Below are 16,936 nucleotides of genomic sequence, written 5' to 3' on the forward strand. Positions count from 1 at the left end.
CACGTAAAACCTAAGAAATCTGTACGTTGCTGGTAAAGTACTGAAAATTCGGCTGCATGACCTGATTTGTTACAATGCTAATGCTCACTATGTTCATCTTTGTTCTTGTCAAAAATGGCTAAAACGGACAGGGTTTGAAGTTATTTGATAACATCCTTAATATAATAATATTAAAGACAAGTACAACAAAGCTCTATCGCTTGTTGCGAGCACTAAATGCTTAGGCAAATGGCTCAGTCTCATAGCTGAAAACATCCAGACCGGTTATTTTTATCGTGCGTAAACGACCAAAGTTTTACTTGATAGTTTGGCCTGTATTGCTTCGCCCCGTGTTCATTTGCTTCAGACTATAAAAATAACTACAGAAAACAATAACAATTGGTGTTTAGAATGAATGTACTACCAATTGTTTGCGGTGAGTTATAGTAGATTACGTAAATTTTCATATTAGAAAATAGGGATTATATTTCCGATGACGATAGAGAATACACATGGTGTTTAAAAGTATTTGTACGTCACAGGAAACCAATAGTACTGGAAGTATTTGTATAGAGCACAGTAAATCAAGTGTTGTTGATTTGTGGCACTGAGAAGCTATGAAATGGTGTTTTTTTTTTTTTTTTTGCGAGATTCTTTGCCGAATTGTATGCGACTCACTTGCAGTGCTTTGCGTTTTTTTTTCCTTCTCTCGAACGGAACGATGAATGTTCGAGGAAGACGCAAAGTATCTCTGATCTCATCGCACGTGGTTTCTGGCAGATCCTGGGGGCAGATTGCAGGGGATTGTTTGTACACATCCTTGTCCGCCGACTGCAGAAACAACCAGCCGCCTATCTGCAGGGTTCGCGGCCGGGCTATCTCCCCCCGAGGCCGTTTCTAATCCGCCCGCTGCTGGTATAAATACCGTCTCGCCCGCCCGTCTCCTGATCTTGTGCGCCCGACTACTCCAGGTAATGGCCAGCCAAATGAACCTCTCCATTCGTTTGAAGGTGAGGCCACATACAAACTCATGGGCAGTTTGTTATTTTAGTTTTTTTAGAGGACGAAACATGTTTCGATCCACACACTGTAATTTTTTTTGGTCAATGGAACACAAATATCCGTATATAAAAATGCAGATATTTGTAAATTTGTACGTTTTCATGAAAAATTCTGTATGTTGTTCGCAGTAATACTGGAATCGGTTTCTTACCCGGGCATTTATCCTTTGTGTTGTCCCAGTACCCCCGATAATTAAAGGTATTTGTAAACCGTTCCCTGAATAGCTTTTCGCTATTTTGATTGCGCACTTAATAACCATAATAAAACAAAATAATGTGAAACAATTGAATATTCTATTATCATTTACATGGTTTGAAAAAAATTATGCTTGAATGAAACATAAACTATAATATAAAATTATTCACCAATTTTTTTAAAAGAATTATTGTACAAAGTTACAATATCGTTTTTTGTAGTATTACAAATTATATATTGGCAACTGGTTTCCAAATAAATCTTTTGTAAAAGTACAGAACAAGTTTTTCTGTGTACAAAGTTATGAAGATGCCAAATAATAATTAGCATTTTCGCATCAGACTGGACTGCAAATGTCTGGGATTTTTAATCGCCAATGATTCGTTTATTGGTTATTTGACACGCTTTAAACGACTGGAAGCCTTTATCAAACACTAAAAAAAATACTGGAAAGTTAAATGTTTCTAGTTAAGACACGACAAGTGACAAATTCTTGTCATTCCTGTTCCATAAATATTTTCACAGAACTATTATGAGATTATAGGTTGACATATTTACCAACCATTTTTAATAGTTAGTTGTTCACTGTATTGGAAGTTTTTTTTGCAACAGTTGTCAAATGGTCGAAATTTGAAATGTCAACCGTAACCAACGAGAAAACAGGAAACACTATAGGGAAATGTAAACCGAACTGAAGACGCAGACGGCGCAGTGGTGCAGCCTGGCGGCCGAGCTCGGCAGCCGGAATACAAGAGAAAAATTTTTGATAGCGAACGGCTCGTTCGGTGCCGGATTACAGAATTTACCGAACCACAGAAAGCTACATGAAAGTCCTTGAACACTATTGCATGCTCTGGCGGCAGTCTCAGCGGGATTCGAATTCGCAACCATTCAACGCCCGAACGGACCAGAGGGCGCTGCAGCCAATTTTTTTTTTATCCCGCGCGGTCACGTGCATGTGGGTTTACAACGCACGTGGTCTACAATTGAAGTTGATGTGTGGTTAATATTTGTGTTTCGCATGATACTCGAATCAATACCACCCCCAAATTTAACATAGTAAGTAGACTATCGCACGTTCGTGTTTCAAACGAGTAGGTACCGACATTGATTTTTTTTTGTTTGTGTTCACATCTTAGCTCTCGGAATACAGCATTTAGTACGAGTAATTTCGTGAATGGAACGGAAGTTGAATGAACGAAAATGGTTTTTTTAAAAAAAGTGCTGCCATCTATTGAAATCTCAGAAATCTCGTAAATATGGTGGAACCGCGCGATTCATCCGTATATATTGCATTCGTGAACATCGCAGAATTTTGCACCGCGAATACTTATGAAAATTACAACTTTATAAAAGTACAAGTAACCTTTAATACTTTACGTTATAATTTACAATAATAGAGAAATAAATGACAGTTTAAAAATTCGTTAGAATCGTGGCATTAGTTAACATAGTTAGCGAAGCGTTCTCATCATACTATAGAGACACAACAAATTGTTAGTCTACATGAAAAATAAGAGAATTTCGTGATTATATTTATACTGTTATATCTTAAATGTGGCTGTAGTGTATATTGTCCCCATGACAGGGTAGTGGTCAGATGCCAGTTCGGTGCAGACTGTTAGGACATTCACTCTGGGTAAGCATGTGTTTATCACCAGGTCCAGTATGCTGGGGCTGCTAGTGTGGGAATGGGGTTGGTACATAAATGTGTCAGGGCATGGAGGGTCAGTGGGGTACCCATCAGGTAGTTGCAGAGAGCAGTACCTCTATAATTATTTTTGAGGCAGCCCCAGGACGTGTGCCTGTCATTGAAGTCACCCACCAGGATGACACGTGAGTCAAGCTAGCAGAGGCTGATGAGGTCCTCCTCCTGGAATGGGGTGGTTGGTGGGATGTAGAGGGCCATGGCAGTGAAGAGCATGGGGTTTGTGTGCAGCTGAACTGCCACCACTTCTACATGGTACAGTTGCGGTGTTTGCCACCACGGTGATGCGACAGGGTTTGACACACAAAAAGCACCACGCCTCCTTGTACACCACCCAACCTGTCGGCTCGGTGCACCACATATCCTGGTACTATGAGCAGAACACCAGCACTAAGCCGGGTTTCTGCCAGAACACCAGGTCTGGTTTGTGGGATGAAATGAAATGGTTAATCTCGGCAGTTTTGTTGAAAACACAGTTGCTGTTCCAGACAGTGAATCTAAGGGAAGGCGTCGGCAAGGGCAGAGAATACGGAAAATATCACTGTGCACTTTTGGTCGTAATTCTGCGCTGTTTTAAATTTCCTGGTGGCATCGAGAAGAAATGGAATCATTTTTGATAAGTTTAATTCTTTAATAATTTTAATTAGCTCTTTAAGTTCTCCAAAGAGGTTGGGTTCCATGTTAGCTTGTTGATTTTGAGGTGGAGGTTTGCTGTGTTCTGACTGAGCATGGGTGTCATGTTGGGGGCATCTTTTTTCTTGGGTCTGTGCTGTTTGTTGTGGTGCTGGTGTTGGTATTTGTTTCTGGAATGACTTTAATGTGTTCTTGTTGTGAGGTTGTAGCAGTGGGAAGTTGACTGTGTAGTTAGGTGTGTATTCTGGGGTATTTTGTGGATGGTTTACCTTGGAGTGAAGCAGCACCAGCCTGACTGGGAAGTCCTAAAATGTGGTGATGTGACTGATCTCTGGGAGTTTGTGTTCCAAACAATTCATGCAGGTGGGCTGATATTCTTTGGTCCTGGTGCAGGCTGTGAATGGATGGTCTCCCGGGTAGCGCATACACTGGGGCTTCATATCACAGAAGTATATGGAGTGGCCCCAACATTGGAACAGCACACACTGTTGAATTTCACGCTGTCCTCTGTAATGCTAGAATTATGCTTGGACATGGTCCAGGAAGTGGGTCCCCAGGATAGTAGATAGGTTTATGGTGTCCTGGAGTGACAACAGGAATAGTGGCACTGGGATAGTATAGCCATTGCTGGTGCGTCTGTCCATGCAATTGACACTAGCCACCTCAATGCCAAGAGCATGTACTTATTCGCAGAGCTCCTCTTGGTCGTAGTCCGCATCCAGACTGTGAACCACGAACTTGGTGTTCTTCTTAACTTGGCAAGGTTGTGTATAGCTTTCAAAGTACTTTTCTTTGAGTAATTTTCCGAGGGTATTTGGTCTTGAGGAGTTTCTGTTTTGATTTTTACACTGTATCTCATGTTTGCGATGGTGTAATTGTGATACAGAATTTTGTTTAGTTCAGGTTTATGTTTTAGAAATGTCTGATTGAGTCTGGTTTTTATCATGATGGCACTTTTTTGTTAGTTTTGCCGTCGCCCGGGTTCTCGTGTTCGAGATCCGGCGTAGTTCCTAGCGGGAAGGGTGGTTCTTTATGGAAAACGTGTTCGGGAGGGTGCCAGGCTAACTCGGTGGTTAATCACGAGGTGGGTCGGTGGGTACGAATGCCCCCGCGTGGCCCACTAGGAATGGCGGCGGTCGTGGTTAGGGATCCCTGGTTACTGATACACTACTGGCCCTACACAGCATAGCACGCTGATCCCTAACTGGATTGGGGAAATTCACAAATAACATACACGAGTCTGGTTTGCACTGTCGTATACATGTCGCGCATGGAGTGTGCGGAGTGGACGTTTAATTGAAATTGGCAGTTACACTTGCAGTTACAGTTACACTATTTTTCCCTATACAAATTACACTATTTTGACACTGGGCGCTCTGACTCGCCATCACTATTATTAAGCCCTCACGCCAGTCGAGGTTGAGGGGGAGAGTTCGATTGGAGTCGGCCAATCCCGTAAATTGCGAACTGCGACGCTCGGGCCCACCTGTGTGGACCGCGGCTCGCTATGAAATTTGTTTAAAAGTCTGGTGCCTGTGCACTTCGGCAACTAACCAAATGTCTGTGATTGCGGGAGTCGGCCCACGCCGTACGCTGCACTGCCCCGCGTAATGCGTTGTGCGGGGAGTTTACATTTAAGCGGCTGGGATAGGCCCTACACCGTAAAAGGACTGGGCGCACACGGGGAGTTAATTACAAAAAGGTTTTGGAGAGTGACTATAATTACCAGGAACGAAATCAGTGCAGACAATGGTTGATGGCTCCCCGTGGGACGCACATCCGTCCCGGTCCGTGAGTCGCTCGGTACTGGCGTCTGGCCCTGGCGCGAGGGGAGGGCTCCGCGTCCTCTCGCGCGAAGGTTTCTAAAGTTCCGTTATTCGTAAATTATTATTATATTAATAAAATATTGTAAGTGGCTCTAAATTCACAGATTAAATAATAACAATTAACCTATACATAGATATGTATAGGATTTAACAAGTTTACATTAATTAAGTTTGAATAATGTGAGTCACACTGGAGACTGTTCGTCGCTTGATGACTGATCCAGTGGCGAATGATACATAAAAATTTGGGGCTGTTATAATTAAGTCACTCACTCCTTTATTTAAATTAGGCTGAAGGCCGCAAGGGGAGCACTCACAAATGTATTAATAAAAATCCACACGTGAGTGACCCGGGCACTCCTACGTCGCACTTCCTTTGCACTGGGTTTTTAATTAAAAGTGGTGTTATCATTAATTTACATTGAATTTACAATGTACCGGAATCGTGGTGTCTGGTTGATTACGGCATGGGCTTTAATTCTACCTTTGCTCCGTGGTACTCGCCTGACTCGGGTGGGCCATGGCTAGGGGTGCGTTCCGTTAGCAGGATCGGATACTGGCAGTTGCAGGTTGGGCTTTAGGGTGGCCTTCGGTCAGGCGACGTCAGTTTCATGTGCTGTTGGTGTCACTGTGTGATGTCTTGAGGGCTGAGGTAGAGCTGTGGGCACTGAAGTTTATTGTGGTGGCACTGCTTTGTCATTTGTTTTTACTCTGGGGGCATGTGGTCGTTGCCATGGTTGGTGGGTGTGGTTGTCTGTCTTTGTGGTGCACTCTCATCAGAGCCCTCCCCACTAAGTGCCTTGAATCTGTTCGCCTTCACTAAAGAGCTGAAGTGTGGGCTGACCTCCAAGTGTGAGGCATTACACTTTGTACTGTGCCTTTCAGGACAGTTTGCTATTCTGACACCATATCTATTAGTGTTGGAGGGAGTGGCATAGATAAGTGTTAATGTACTGTGCTAGTTGGGGTGTCATTGTTGGCGCCAGTCATCATGCATGAGTTGGTGTACATTATATTACAGGTTTGCTCCTGTTGTATCACTTGGTGGGACTGTTCATATAATGTGATGTAATGGAAATATTCGGTTTCCCTAACTAGCTGGGTATTTCGTCATCAAATGTAGAATGTTTTTGGCCTGTAAGAATGATTGAATTGAAAGAATTTTTTGACTTGAAAGAATCCCAGTGCACTGGGATTCGTTGTTTCAGTTTTCCAGAGATGTGCGTGTAATAATACCGCATTCCCCTCTTCATTGGCACCAATGTCATATAGATTGTTCATGTACAAATACACTAATCGGGTACTACACATTCATTGAATGCTAGACAATAAATTACGAAAAATAGGGTATGTCCTGCTACACTTACTGAATACGTAGCGGCCATTTTGTAGGTATTTTCGCGAGTTTAGGCAGATGCATGCGTGCAGGCAAAATTATGCTGAACGCCATATTGGTTTCAATTAGAGCGTAGGCATCGCCTTGAGTGAAGCCATCCTCTGCATTGTCGCGATTTTTTTTTTATTTCTCCACATCTCACTTACATTCATTGTTTACATTGATGAACATACTTTATAAACAATATTTACATATAAATTCGGCTGAGCCACGTCTAACCAACGTTCGTGCGCATGCGCAAGTGCACGAATCATACGATTGACACTCATGAATGTTTTAAATCGCTCTATTTACACAAATCATCGGTAATTTCACAATCACATTTTCGCGCACTTCTTCACCATAGAGAATGAGAACCGGGTGTATTAGCAGTCCAACTTCCTTAACTACTCGGCCACCTTGTCGTTAGTAATGAGAATTGTGCAACTTAAAAAATACTAACTCTTAATAATTAGTAACTTCAGTATAATCGTTATATTCTTAGTTTTTGTTTCATTTTTGTTATAAAAATATATTTTATAAATTGATTTTACCAAGCCATCTCGTCTTTATCAGCCCGCTGTGTTTGTCTGTGCTGTAAAATTGTCATAATTCATTCAGCGGAATTATTTGTACTGTCTTTAACATTTCACATCGTCTGTGTGTTTGTGCATTCATCTTCTTCGTCTGCCCTTCGGGTTTTTCCCCATGAGTAGCAGCGGCGCAGGTGTGGTTCAATCTTGCCCAGTGTGCGTGGTGAATCCAGTGGCGTAGCTAAGGTGACTGGCGCCCCTGGCCGAATTTGAAATGGCGCCCCCTCTTGGATTAAAAGAGAGGGGGGAGGGTTCAGTAACTGCGAAAACGTCGCGACAGTGTTCCCCCCCCCCCCCTCATGCTGCGGCGCCCCTGGCGAGGGGCCATCCCTGCCACCCGCTTGCTACGCCGCTGGGTGAATCACGTGAAGGAAGTGTAGAGGAAGCGCGAGATGGCGCGGTGGTGTGGTCCTCAGCTGCTGCTGCTGCTGCTGCTGGGTGCCGCTAGCTGCGCCACCGGCCTGCCCCTGGGCGGCGAGGAGGAGGAGTCCCCCCCGGTCAGGCGGGCGCGCGAGCTGGACCCCGGCACGGCGGACTTGGAGGCCGTGCTGCGGCTGGTACGCGGCCTGCTAGACGTGGCCACAGGCAGCGCCGTGGGCTCCGCGACCAGCCTCAGCGAGGTGAAGCTGCTGCCCGACGCGGCCGCCCTCAAGAAGCTGCTGCAGCAGTCGCCGCCGCGGGACCCGGGGCTGCTCGGGGACGACGGCGCCGCCGAGCGCCTGGGCCGCGACGTGCTGCAGGACCTGCTGCCGGAGATGCTGGAGCGCAGCGAGCAGTCGCTGGACCACCTGCTCCAGGTGTTCAGGGACACGGTGCTGGTGCCGCTCGGCAGCGCGCTCGAGTTCAAGACCCTGCCGCAGGGCAGCGCGTTCGGCGGCATGGCCGTGGCGCCGCAGCCCAACCTCTACGGCCTCAACGGCAACCCCAACGACCTGCTGGGCAACCTCATGGGCGGCTTGAAGCTCTTGTCCTCGTTGAATCAGATTTTCGAGAAGTTGAGGCTGTTTGTCTGAACAAGTGTTCTAAAGCGGTCGGCATCACTTCAAGGCTTTAAAGGTACGATTTACCTGACAATGTTTATTTTGAGTTTAAATATTATCAAAACTGCGCCAGAATGTTAAGCGAAAAGTAATCTGAACATGACGAGATAGGTTAAACTATATATACAGGGTAATTATAACGGCCGTGAAACATTAAAAACATCGGTACAGTGAAATGTCTAAGAATTATGTATAAAATTATATACCACGTGAAAGAAAAACCTCTCATAGTTTTTTTCACTAGTTATAAATGTTCTATGTGTCCACCTTGCGTCACACGACACACATCTAATCGATAGTCCAATTCTGCCCATACCCGACCCAGAATATCAGAAGTGATGGTAAGAGCAGCTGCTACGATGCGGTGTCTCAATTCGTCAAGGTTCTGTGGTAGAGGTGGAACATAAACACTATCCTTGATGTATCCCCAAAAGAAAAAATCGCAAGGTGTCAAGTCCGGTGATCGTGGTGGCCACGGAAGTAGCACTTGGTCAGCGGCCGCCCCACGGCCCATCCAGCTATGTGGCAATGTCTCGTTTAGATAATCTCGTACCACATTGTGGTAATGAGGTGGAGCACCATCTTGTTGGAAGATGAAGTTCCTGCTATCAGCTTCAAGTTGTGGCATAAGCCACAATTGCAGCATGTCGAGGTAGGTGATACCAGTGACAGTTCTCTCTCTTGTTTGACATGGCACAGAACACGTTAACTTTTGGCGAATCTTGGACATGTTCGAGATTTGCATGTGGATTCTCTGTCCCCCATATGCGTGTGTTGTGTCGGTGACATCCTGAGATATGAAAAGTGGCTTCGTCACTGAAGATTAATTTGCTTGCAAAGTCATCGTCTTCAAGACGGTTCTGCATGGCAATGCAGAACTGCAGTCGGAGCAATTTGTTATCGTGGCTGATGGCTTGCAGAAGCTGCACTTTGTACGGCTTCACTCTTAATAGCTTAAGAAAAATTTTCCACACTGTTGGCTGAGAGATGTTCAATTCTGCACTATTCCGATAAGTAAGAATTTTATACACTGTTGGCTGAGGGATGTTCAATTCTGCACTATCCCGATAAGTTGACTTCTTGGGACTCCGCACCATCACGTCCCGTACACAATCCACTGTCTGTTGTGACACGCCTGGCCGACCGGACCGTTTTGCGTCGCACAAACAGCCGTCTTCCTCGAATTTCTTGTACCACTTTATTATGCTATTGTAAACTGGCGGTGTTTTGTTGAACTTGCCACGGAAAGTTCTTTGGACACTCACTACCGATTCGCTACGGGCGTATTCAAGCACACAAAAAGCTTTCTCTGTCTGGTTCGCAGCCATTTTCAGCAACTACATGCACTAGCGCCCCTGTCGTTTGTTTTTTAAAATAGATTTTTGGCGCTACATTCAATAAAAAACTTTGAGAGTTATTCTTTCACGCGGTATATAATTTGTTACGTTATTCTTTTCCAGTTCGCTGTACCGATTTTATGAAATGTTTCACGGACTTTATAATTACCCTGTATATATATATATATATATATAAACACATCTTTCTCTTTGAAATATATTTCATGTTACCTAGACATTGTCTGGTTGTATACAATATATTTTTTTTGTGTTTTCAAACATTATGGCAGTGTTCGATAATTTTTACTGTGATAGTAAATTGAGTTATAAGTCATATTTTAATTATGTAAAGATGCTTCTTGACTCATGTACATAAATTAATTCCAGAAATAAATTAATTTTTAATATAATTAACTATGTTAACCTCGCGAAATATAAATTTGAGTTTATGAAAACATAGTTGGCTACAGAATTTTTAAATCTGTAAATAGTATGGTTTTATGCATAAAGTATTTTGTCGAAAAAAATAGATTTTTTTTCTGGAAGAAAGATATGCGAGATCGTGCGACACGGTAGATAAGTAATGAATGACCCTATTATAATTCTGCATTTTACGACTTTTATTTTTTTGTTGTAATTTATACGAAATCTTATTCAGGAGATAATTTTCATTCAGGCCTTGTGTTATCTAGTAGATATGTAGTAACATTATTTTTTTAAATTTTGTTAGGTAATATTTATTACGAGACGGTTTTACGTGTGTATTTGTTACTTTATTAATTAATGCTATTTTACTGTTAAAAAATTACATAAATAATTTAACAATAATAAATAAATTAGGTTTTTTGAAAATAGAATAAATGTTTCAAATAAATAATAACTATTTAATATACTTCGACTGCTTTGATTATCACTGAAACAATGTCTACACCGAACCCACTATATTAGCAAAAGTTACAAATATCTGTATGGTTTTATGGAAATATGAAAATGTGAATTAGCCAAATGTGTTTATGTCGGTTTTAGAGCAGTTTTCACCATCAGTGAAAAAAAGAGTTTTAATCTTGCTAAAATTTTTAATAATTTAGATCATATTTCCTACTTTCAAGTAACACTAAAACAACTTAATTATAATAAGTAACATTTTAATTTCTCAAGGAAAAGCGGTACCGAGGAGGTTTTATCGCTCGTCAAAAATTATTCTGTTACGTATGACGAAATGCCTTCTGGGATTTTTTTCGAGTCAGCAAAGTCGCAGTGGAACTTGTGCTTTTTCATCTAAATAAAAAGCCAATGAAAATTGTATTTTCCACCTGTTAATTGCAAGTTGAAACGATGTGAACTTGTAAGCAATGCCACTACTAGCTTTCACCGGCTCCGGTACAAAGCTAAAACGTTAAAAATTTACAAAATAAAAAAGTTATTTAAACATCTCATAGTTTTGTTTCTTTTAAAAATGCTTCAGTGCTTTGAGTCAACGTCATCCTTGCTTCTTTCGATCTATATATATATATATATATATATATATATATATATATATAAAATTTTGATTTTTATTCTCATCATACTAAGACACCTTAGTGTCGAGGGTTCCAGAGAAGTCAAGGGGTAATGATGGAATTTGATGAGAAAGAAACAAGACAAGCCGGGCTTGCCCACAATCCAACAATATTGTTACGTCAGAGTAGCTATTATCCGTGCTGGAAGTAAAGTAAAACTAGTTTCGCACTACTTAGAACGGTCATTGATAGAGACCCGCAGAAATCGAGAAACACTAGTGATTTGTTCTTGTAGTAGAAATTATGTAATATTATTTTTTAATTGTAAATTTGTTGTTTTATTTTTTTATACCTGTCACTATTCTAGTATTTTTAATTAAATTACCTTTTTTGTATTGATCAAGTATCGTATGAAGCACCGTATGCGATCGAATCAATCATTTTTTTAACAAGTGATTTATTTGATAATTCTTGGAATTTTTTCCCGAACTTATATTCTAATAATGGTGGCTAAGATGGCCAAAAAGATGGTACATGTAAAGGTAATAAATAATACTGCATTCTAGCAGGTCAAAATTAAATTAACAAGGTGGCAGTACCTTTATTGGGTGATGCTATTATTCTTACAAATTAAAAATAATTACAAATCAGTATATGTGTTATTTTTTTTTATACACCTTAATTATTCTTTTTCTGGTAAATGTTTCGATGGCCATGCAGTCAGAGGCGCATGTCTTCAAACCCAGAGGTCCGAGCTTTCATGGTTCGAATAACTGTGGTTCCAGTGTATTTGGTATAAAACAAATTTAATTTAATATTTCGATAAGGACCACAATAACATTGGCAGGTAATGTAACATCGAGCTTATGTGCCTGAGACAGAGCAATGCTGGTACTCTCTAGGAACAAACAGCAGAAACAAGGATGTCTGTATCCAAGATACGGCCTCCAGGGGAACAGAAAAAAAACAAGATGGCGGTCGTGATATCATCCAAGATAGCGGCCTCCAGCAGACGATAAAAATATGGTGTAAGTGATGTCTGAATCGAAAAAATAGTGGTTGTGACATGAGATCCAAGATGGCGGCCGTGACATTAGGATTCAAGATGGCGGGCGTAAATAAAATTGCAACATTTGGGATTGGGGTGCTCGATTTCAAAATGGCAGAATTCAATGTGGCTGCCGGGGTCAAGGTCATCCAAAATGGCCGCCGTAACGTCATGATGGTCGGTCATTGACCCCACACAACGCTCCGCCTCCAGTCCCAGGACCCCCTTTTATATACTACTTACGGAGTGTTCATCGATGAAGGACAGTGGTGGATTCGGGCGAAGAAGAAGGCACGCTTGGTCTTACACCATCTTACAAGCTATCACGGAGAGCTGCTTGTACAGAAGTTACTTCGTAAATTAGTTTGTTTATGTTTTATTGCTTAATTTTGCTCTGCATTAATTTATTTCTTAGGTTGAAAATTAGTTTTACCAGAAACAAGTACACGTGTTGAATTATACACAGACAAATATTCGGTTCAACCACATTGAACGCAAAGGTGTGCCAAAACACACCAGGTATGCGTCCACTTGCTGTGAAAAAAAATTATAATAAAACGCAAATGAAATACACGAGAACAAAAAAAAAATTACAAACACGGTAATAACGTACAAAAATTATTGTAAATGTAGTTCCACAATACTTAGCAAGCGTGGTCTCACAAATAATTTGCAAAAACGAATTTGCCACAGTAATTCATCAGTATGGCAATTATTGAGGAACGGAATAACAACTAAGGAAAAATTAAAAAAAAAAAAACTAACCAGTTTTTTGTACTGTGTACGTGTCCACGTTCGATATAAGTACAAAATACACTGAGCGTTAATTCCAGACGAAAAGCGTACAAAGAGCCAGAAGGTCACAAACAAGTTAAATCTAAGGGAATACAAGCTGGTCGGATCTAATGTAATAAAAAAACGGGATGAGAAATCATGACGGTTACTAAATAAATAAAACTAAAGGGATACGTTAAACAGTGTACAAGCACGAAATAAGACTTTTGACAAGAGGAAACTTAGAGGTGAAAGAAGCCAAAACCAAATTTAGAAAATTGCTTTATATCACAAGTCTTTAATTACTGCCCAAAACAAAGTCGAATTATAAAATACTCTCAGAAAATCGCTGACCATTGCACACGCACGTACGCATACCTAGATCCAATTACGTCGTTAAAATCTGTGACCAAAATGAGAAAGAGAACAGATGAGCAGTTCTCGTCCTTAAACTTCGTGCGCGATGCAACCACAGAACAGTAATGCAACCTCGCGCATGGCCACGATCTAACAAGAGTGGGGAGCACACAGAGATAAGAACAATATCGGAGCCTCGGGAAGACATGGAGGAAGGTAATCAGCACGTACGAGCTATCGCAACGATCACTGTAAAAGTTTCCAAGAAAGAAGCTCGCGGCTCAGCAGGCTACATGCATCTCTGTACACATCATAAATCTGTAATGGAGTTATGTCTATCGTAGTAGGTTTGGTGATAAGAATTGATATGGTGTGCCGAAACAATGGCACTGATATTTTATTCTTTATTGATAAACCGGATTTTTTAAATGTTTCTGAACTATTTATGCTTTGTATTGTACTGCATTAAAAAATACACTAAAATTTTCACACTCTATGATGTCGAGTGGACGTTTGTCAAAAGCAATAAATGAACTTTTGATGTGTTAATAAAGTATACACATAAACTGAACCAACAACCAGAATTAAAAAAATATATATTTTTACGTTTTGTATAAAGTGTGAATGTGAAAGTAGCCAGAACAAAACTGACCAATCAGAAGGCACCATTTAAAACTATATATTTGTGAACCATTTTACATCTAAAAAAAATGGTTGTCTGTAAAGTCGGTTTACGGACGATAAATTAACGTGACAACGTCATAACAAAACATTGATGAAATTATTGATCCAGAAGAAAAGGAAATATCATATTCGGCCTGAGACTGAGCCGTAATAGGTTTTTGCAACCAAACCATTTAGGCATTAAAAATATTATATTCTTTGAGGAAGAAAGGTTTTTTTAAATTTTTCTATCTTTTGTATGATAAAATCTATCTCTGCATACTTTTATGAATAAAATTGAATCCTTTTTATTGAATTATCACTATTTTGTATGGATACAAAGAAGGAGTGAAATGAAATGTAGAATTTAATTAATAAATGTACTTTTATTTGCATTCATTAATTCAAATATATTTATTACTTTTGAAATGTTGCGTGCGTCGTATTTATTTTTACAAATACAAAAAATTTTTCGCAACTGCCGGGATTCGAAACCAACATCCTTCGGAATGGAAGTCCGCCATGCTAACCGCACGGCCATGAGGCCATATTGAAAATAATTGTTTCAGATGTTATAAATTAATAATATTCCACGCACGATATTTGTTTGAATTTCTTTTAACTAGCATATTCTCTGTTGGACTCGAAATATTTACACGCTCGTGGGCTCATAACTATAATACGGTGTGTGATTTAGTTGATCAAATAATAACTCATGACAAATAATTACTAATGTCAAACTAAAGCGTGAAAAGTATCATACCAGCAATAAATATTTAGTTACACAGCTAAAACAATACTCATACAACACTGTTTAAATGTACTGATTTACACTAGTAATTAAAATAATACGTACTTGTAAGAACGCCATTTTCTTGCGAATATACTCCCGTGGCGTGGTGCACAACAATAACCTCGAACCCCGCTATGTTGTCGTCTGCCCCAAGCCGTGTGTGGCGACATGCGCAGGGGTGATCCAACCGGCGCGACCTGCCTATCCCTGCAGCATGGCGAGGTGAAACCTGAGAAGTACGCCGCCACGTGCCGGCCGAGTTCTCTGTACCGTCCGCAACATACCAGAGAGATGCCACGCATGCGTAAACACATCCGTAATAATTTTACTAACCGACCTTGGTCAACCTGATGCTCTATCCACTCCTGAGTGCAGGCTTGATGCACCAGCTCGTGACTGTGCACTTATATACACTCTGTAGCCTACGAATGCGTAGATGCTGAGGCTAGGGCCTCGCGATGAAGGACTGGATAATCTCACTAACCGACTTCGGTCAAACTGATGCTCTATCCACTCCTGAGTGCAGGCTTGATGCACCAGCTCGTGACTGTGCACTTATATACACTCTGTAGCCTACGAATGCGTAGATGCTGAGGCTAGGGCCTCGCGATGAAGGACTGGATAATCTCACTAACCGACTTCGGTCAAACTGATGCTCTATCCACTCCTGAGTGCAGGCTCGATGCACCAGCTCGTGACTGTGCACTTATATACACTCTGTAGCCTACGAATGCGTAGATGCTGAGGCTAGGGCCTCGCGATGAAGGACTGGATAATCTCACTAACCGACTTCGGTCAAACTGATGCTCTATCCACTCCTGAGTGCAGGCTCGATGCACCAGCTCGCGAAAAAGCACGATTAAATTAAAGCTACCAAACTAAACATATTTTTTAATGTTTATTTTATGTCAATTTAATGTTTCTTTACATTAGTTTAAATTCAACAGCGTACACAATTTTTTTCCCCCTTCTTAAATTAGTCTAAGCTGGCTGGCAGCCTGGTGGGAAACGACAAAGTCGCCCCGAAACAACCAGGGCCACCAAACGAAATGCGGACAAAATGTCCAAGCTCCCGCCCATTTGAATAGTAGTCTTTCTACTCTGTCCAACTCTTCTTCCAGAACCATCCTTCTGTTTCCTGTAACCAACCTGCTTGTAATTAACGCATGAAATTTTGCATCCCGCATGTCAGTTTCCAGGGTTTTCCCTGTGTCTATGCAGGTTTTACCTGGGCCCAACGTATCTAGTTTTAACATAGAATAGTCAATGAGGGGAGTTAGTCATGGCTAAAACGTTGCCATGGCTGGCCAATCCCCTCCTAGCACATGATGCATGCTTCCTCTCCTGCATGGTTCATAACCTGCCTGCTTAGAGCGTATAGGCTTTGGCCTGAGACGCACTTAGAGTCTTCCCTACCCAGACCCCTCCCAAATACACTTAGTAATTAGTTAGGTTAGAAAAAAAAAACACATCAGTAGTGAGAAAATTTTTCGTGCGTGCAGCCAGCGTTCATCGTTTTATTAGACGTTGTCACGTCAAAAACCTCTTCAATCAACGACTGAAGTGGTTTAATTGTGTATGAGAAACACCGTAATAATCGGAGAGTATTGAGGTAACAGAGATAGCATCCATCATTCTTTTGATGCTTAGGGTGTGCTGCAAATGTGTTAGCTAATGAGGTAATAAGGGCAGTACTTCATTTTACCATTGGTATCCATTATTAGTGACGGCTACATGAAGCCAAGTCTATTATTCAAAAACTGTGTAACTGAGACGTTATACTTAAAGTCTAGAAGAAAACTAAATTTGTCTTTAATTGAAACAACATACAATTTAAAGTGTGATAGTGACATTTAAATTTACACACTGTCATTGTCATTGTCATTCGTAATCTCAGTTGTCTTGATTGAACCTTTCTCGTGAATTAAATTGCTAGTCGGCCTAACTATAAACAGTATCAAAGAACATATCTTTATATGAGCCTGTTAAAGCCAAAGTGGTGTAACTCCACTTTTGGGAAAAATGGAGATACAGGCAATAGTAAATATCACATG

At 41.1% G+C, this 16,936-nt stretch overlaps 1 protein-coding gene across 1 annotated transcript; it reads left to right on the top strand.

The window, feature by feature from the left end:
* The first annotated feature begins 929 nt into the window (after window positions 1–929).
* LOC134533151 (uncharacterized) lies at window positions 930–11,898 on the top strand. The gene is made up of 2 exons (XM_063370466.1): window positions 930–989; window positions 7,788–11,898. The coding sequence occupies exons 1-2, from the start codon at window positions 954–956 to the stop codon at window positions 8,382–8,384; spliced, it is 633 nt and encodes a 210-aa protein (XP_063226536.1). The 5' UTR covers window positions 930–953; the 3' UTR covers window positions 8,385–11,898.
* Window positions 11,899–16,936: the final 5,038 nt, after the last annotated feature.

The sequence above is a fragment of the Bacillus rossius genome, chromosome 6, assembly GCF_032445375.1.
Source record: "Bacillus rossius redtenbacheri isolate Brsri chromosome 6, Brsri_v3, whole genome shotgun sequence".
Lineage (NCBI taxonomy): Eukaryota > Metazoa > Arthropoda > Insecta > Phasmatodea > Bacillidae > Bacillus > Bacillus rossius.